The 5,484-nt window shown below is 42.7% G+C and overlaps 1 protein-coding gene across 1 annotated transcript in view; it reads left to right on the top strand.

The window, feature by feature from the left end:
* The window catches only part of LOC101854003 (RING finger protein 150), a gene marked incomplete in the record, with an annotated part of 82,331 nt that overhangs the window by 44,344 nt on the left and 32,503 nt on the right, over positions 1-5,484 (top strand). Inside the window, 1 exon segment of the mRNA XM_013079507.2 lies at positions 3,161-3,243. Within this exon segment, the coding sequence (XP_012934961.1) occupies positions 3,161-3,243 (83 nt within the window).

Raw genomic sequence — 5,484 nt, 5'->3', positions numbered from 1 at the left:
TGTAAATGTCGTGTGTGTGCGAAAGGGGGAGGGGGGTGCATGGATATAATATGGATAGAAAAGGAGAAAGGAGGGAGGGGTATGTAAATGGGGTGGATTAAAAATTTTTTTTTAGGTTTGGGGGGATTTTTCAAATTCAAAGTAATAGATTGCCTTCCCCCGACCCTCCCGTCAGGCACTAGCAGCTCGATACTCTCACAGGGCATGCCGGCGACAACAGTGATTACTGCTAGAATGTCATCTTGATTGACGTCACATGCTTGCCTTGTAGGAGCCGCCGGGGCAACAACACAGACAAAGGTCGATGTCTCCAGCGGGAGTCATGGCTGTCACGTGATTGCGATTTTTGTTTCTCCTTCGTTTTTGTTTTTTTAGGTATGTTGTTATTTTGTTTTTCGTCTGTTCTGAGCTCTCAACTAGTCTCAACTGCCTGGCTGGCAGGCGCTCTTGCGTTGTTTGTGCTCCTTCTTTTCTGTCAAACGTTGGTCCTTATTTCTCGTCTTTCTTTCATCTTTTCTTTAGTTTTGTTTTTCGTTTTTGTTTTTTGTTTGTATGTTACTTTCTAGTAACGTCTCTTCTCTAATATTCTACACTGGCTATAATAATATTACCTGATCATGTTGCAAGTGCCGTACATTTCGAACTGAAATGTGGGTGGTTGGCGGGTGCTCTGGTGTGGTTTGCTCCTTCTTTCCTCTTAAACATCTATTGTCCTTATCTCTCCTCCTTTTTTACGTTTGTTGTTATTCTCTTGTAACACCTCTAATCTTCGGCACTTATATGACCTTATTGTGTTGCAGGTGCCGTAAAACTCTTTACTAAAACTAAAAAACGAACTGAAATTTTAAACTAAACGGGTGGGTTGCATAGTGTTAGTGGGAGGGTCCCTCATAGCCCGCAGAGGATTGGTTACTGTCTGGCTGCAATGAAAACGATACCGCCAACTTGCCGCCAACTTTTGTTTCCCTTGTTTTGTTTTGTATTTTTTCGTTTTAGTTTCAGCCCTAATGTTACAATGCGTGTTCGTGTGTAATCTCCGTGTTTCGTTCAGGTCGAAATTAATTTGACGTAAAATTCACCATGCCTTACTATGGAGCTGTGTTATTCTGTTATCACTGCTTTTGACTCATAAAGTTAGAATGGAAGGCAGTGGGTGGTTGGCAGGTGCTCTTGTTTGGTTTGCTCTTTCTTTCCTTTCAAACACGTATTGCTCCTTTTTCTGCTCCCCTCCCCTCACCTCGTTTGCCCCCTTCCCTGGGCAGTGGGTGGTTGGTGTGTGCTCTAGTGTGGTTTGCTTCTTCTTTCCTACCCAACATCTATCGTCTTTATCTCCCCTCCTTCTTTTTGTGGTTGTTACTCTCTTGCAACACCTCTTATCTTCTTGCGCTCATATGACCTTATGCAGTTGCGAGGGTGGTAAAACCTCTACTAAAACTAAAAAACTTCCCTGGGCTCCTGAATCTTTCTGCAGCCTTTCTACTGCTACTATTTGGCTCTTTCTCATTACTGTGTTTCAGCCGCATTCCTAATCTTATGGTAGGTAAGATCTACACCTAGCTAGCCTTTTCTGATAAGGGTGAAAAAATCTCGGAGGTCTCGTGTGCAAGTTGCGCACGTTAAAGAACCCTTTGTGTTCCAAAACCGATAAGAGAAGGGTTTGGCCGTCACCTGGGCAAATTTCAAAATTTCCTACTTACTGAAAATGTTAAATGGGTCCCACGTGTATATATGAAAGTATGCAGTTGCGGGCACCATAAAACACTTACAACACCCAAACAAACAGAATGGTGACTCAGAGGTTATAATAATGTCAACTTTTGTCGGTGACAGCGCGATAGTGAGATGTGACTAGATGTTCAGTGTCAGCAAATTATTATGCGTGTATGTGTATATTTGTGTGGAAGAGTGTTTGTCTATGCGTGTGTGTATATCTGTGTGTGTGCTTGTGTGTAAAATATTGAACCTATATGCCAATATATCTATTATTTGGACAATAAAATGGGTCTTATATTGCTCTTTATCGAAACACATTGATCCTTGCTTAAAGACAGAGCTCGCTACGCATAGTGAAGAACAATGTTGTGTTTGTAAAAAAAAAAAAGTATCAATATTTGTTTTGTATTACGTATTTGATGATGTGAACATAAATTTTGAATTATTTTATGGATTAACAAATTGCACTTGCTTACCATTGCAACCTACCTGATCCCTCTGCGGGTGGTTGGGGGGTGCTTTTGGTTGGTCATAATCCTTATCTTTTGCTCTGCTGTCTCTTTTGCATTTCCCCTACACTAGACAACTGGTGGGTGGTTCGTGGGTTCTCTGGTGCTTTGTGCTCCTCCTTTCCTATCAAGCATCTATTGTCGTTACTTCTCTTTGCAATTTACTCTATAATAACACCTCTAATCTTTGGCACCGATGTGTTTTAATTGTTGTAGAACTTTCCAAAGCAATCCAAACTGGACCCCCCCCCCTTAGGGCGGTACCGCTGACTGAAGTGTCTTTAGGCCATTCCCAAAGGGGGGACATTTCTCGTTCATGCACAGTAGAATTGTGAATGGGCTGATTCATCAATGTCACGCTCATAACTGGTCTACAACAGGGAACTGCTGCTTTTTCTTTCCTAATCCTTACTGTCGTCATTATTCCTCTACTTCTTTTGTATATTGTCACACTCTTGTGACCCACTATTTCCGGGGTGCCTTGATAGTCGAAGCAGACTTGGTGCTGTTGATGCTAGAGAGGTGAGCAGAGTAAGCCGATTCCCTGTGAGGACTTCTCTGTTGACATCCACCCCTTGGCGCTCATATTACCTTATGCAGTTGCGAGCACCGTAAAACCTCTACTAAAACTAAACAACTGCTATTATATCCCAGTTCTTCTATATCCTCGAACAAGCAAACCCTGGAGCGAAATTTAGAAGTAGCATTTGTGGGTGGTTGGTGGGTGCTCTGATGTGGTTTGCTCCTTCTTTCCTATCAAACATCTATTGTCTTTCTCTTCCCTGCTTTTTGTGTTTGTTACTCCTTTGTAACACTTTTAATCTTCGGCATTTGTATGACCTTATTGTGTTGCAAATGTCGTAACAATCTTACGAAAAAAAGTAGTAGTATTTAATTTTACTTCAATTATTTATTTATTTTATTTCTTTTCTTTTCAGGAGTTGGAGGGCGATTTCGACCAGTGCGCTGTGTGTATCGAGCCCTACAAGCCGCAGGATGTGATACGTATTCTGCCTTGTCGGTAAGTGGACTCTTCGACTGACATTTGACATAATAGATTGCATTTACATAGCGCATATCCACTTTTGTCTGCTCCTGAGTGCTACGTATGGTGTTTTTTCTTCCGTATCTGCCATTTCTCTGTCTGTTGGGACACCTAGGCTGACTTTGGAAATGAGAGATGTCTATTCTCGCTACTTTTAAAACATAATTTTTCTTTTTCTTTTTTTTTCTTTAAAAAAACCCACACTATTCCGACTGTGCAAAGCAATATCAAACTGTGAAGTGTCTGCTCCAAAGTGCTAATTCCCAGTGCACGCGTTCAATGTTTCTTCATCACAATACGATATATACGAGTGAATTTAACTAATTACTACTGTGACCTTCAAAAATCAAATTGGTTTGTTTTTCTAGGTCGTGAGTCGCATCGTTCGTAGTATTGTGCCAACATAGTAGCTCTCGTCCCATCCATGAAAAAAAAAAACCCTACAAAAATCTGGCATGTCCCGACTCGGTTCGATGGATCCGACTGGCAGTGTGCACTGGGTATAACGAGTGTTGTGGTAGGGGGTCTCACATCCCCACGTGTCTGTCATTTATTATCTTTTCTGTGTGTCTCTGTCTGTCAACATCTGGTGTCTTTGTCTGTCTTTTATAAAAAGAATTAATTTCTCCCCCCCCCCTCCTTTCTTGTCCTGCGCAGTCGATTAGAGGGCGCAACTGATAGGTCCTGTGTCGTTCGTGTCTTCCTTGTTTTTTCCCTCTCACTAAATGGCCGTTGTTGAGTAGATGTGCGTGTGTGGGCTGTTGACGGGTGCTCTGGTGTGATTTGCTCCTTCTTCCCTTTCAAACTTGTATTACCCTTCTTATCTCTCCTCCTTCTTTTTGTGTTTGTTACTTTCTTGCTGCAACACCTCTAATCCCCCCCCCCCCGGGGCGATGCCACTTTAGGCTATTCCCAAAGGGGGGCTTCTCTCGTTCTAATGCACAGTAGAATTGTAAATGAGCTGATCCAACAATGTCATGCTCATAACTGCGCCTAAACTACATAAGGAAACTGCTGCTTTTCTTTCCTAATCCTTACTTTCGTAATTTTTTCCTCTACTTCATTTGTATGTTTGTCACACTCTTGTGACCCGCTATTTCCGGGGTGCCTTGATAGTCGAAGCAGACTTTGTGCTGTTGAAGCTAGAGAGGTGAGCAGAGTAAGTCTGATTCCCTGTAAGGACTGCTCTGTTGACATCCACCCCTTGGCGCTTATATGACCTTACGCAGTTGCGAGCGCCCTAAAACCTTTACCAATTCTTAAAACAGTGGGTGGTTGGCGGGTGCTCTGGTGTGGTTTGCTTCTTCTTTCCTATCTAACATCTTTTGTCCTTATCTCCCCTTCTTCTTTTTTTATGTTTATTACTCTCTTGTAACACCTCTAATCTTCTGTCGCGCATATGACCTTATGCAGTTGCGAGCGTCGTAAAACCCTCTACTAAAACTAAAAGCTTAAAACAACATCCATCCATCCATCCATCCATCCATCCATCCATCCATCCATCCATCCATCCATCCAACCATCCATCCATCCATCCATCCATCCCTCCCTCCCTCCATCCATCCATCCATCCATCCATCTCCCTTTCGTCCACCGATCTGTTCTTCAGTCCAGCCATTCATTTTGTCGTCCAGTCTAGTCCGTTTGTATCTTTATCACGCCCACCCGGTCATCTTTCCATTCATCTGTCCACCTACTCAACCTTTCGCCCACCTTCGATCTGTGGGTTGTTGGCGGGTACTCTGGTGTGGTCTGCTCCTTCTTTCCTATCAAACATCTATCATCCTTATCTCTCCTCCTTCTTCTTTGTGTTTGTTACTCTCTTGTAACACATCTATTCTTTGGCACTTATATGACCTTATTGTGTTGCAAGTGCCGTCAAACTCTTACTAAAACTAAAACCTCCTCTCCGCTCATTCATTTGTTTCATTCATGTTTCCAACTGTCCATCCTCCCACCCTCATACTCGTCCAATCTTCCCTGCCTACAATTCATCTATTCATTCATCCATATACTACTACACCATCACCTAGTGCTTATAATTTATGTTATGCCACCCACACTTTGAATCACCCATTGATCCATCCACATCTGTTTCCAAATATTCATTTATCCATCCATCAGTGTCTAAATCGACTCACTCCCCCCACCATCCCCACGCGTGCGCCCACATAGACACGTACACACACACACACACACACACACACACACACACAC

The sequence above is a fragment of the Aplysia californica genome, unplaced genomic scaffold (assembly GCF_000002075.1).
Source record: "Aplysia californica isolate F4 #8 unplaced genomic scaffold, AplCal3.0 scaffold00054, whole genome shotgun sequence".
NCBI classification, from domain to species: Eukaryota; Metazoa; Mollusca; class Gastropoda; order Aplysiida; family Aplysiidae; genus Aplysia; species Aplysia californica.
The sequence above is the reverse complement of the archived record's forward strand: the minus strand, read 5'-3'. Positions and strand labels throughout refer to the sequence as shown.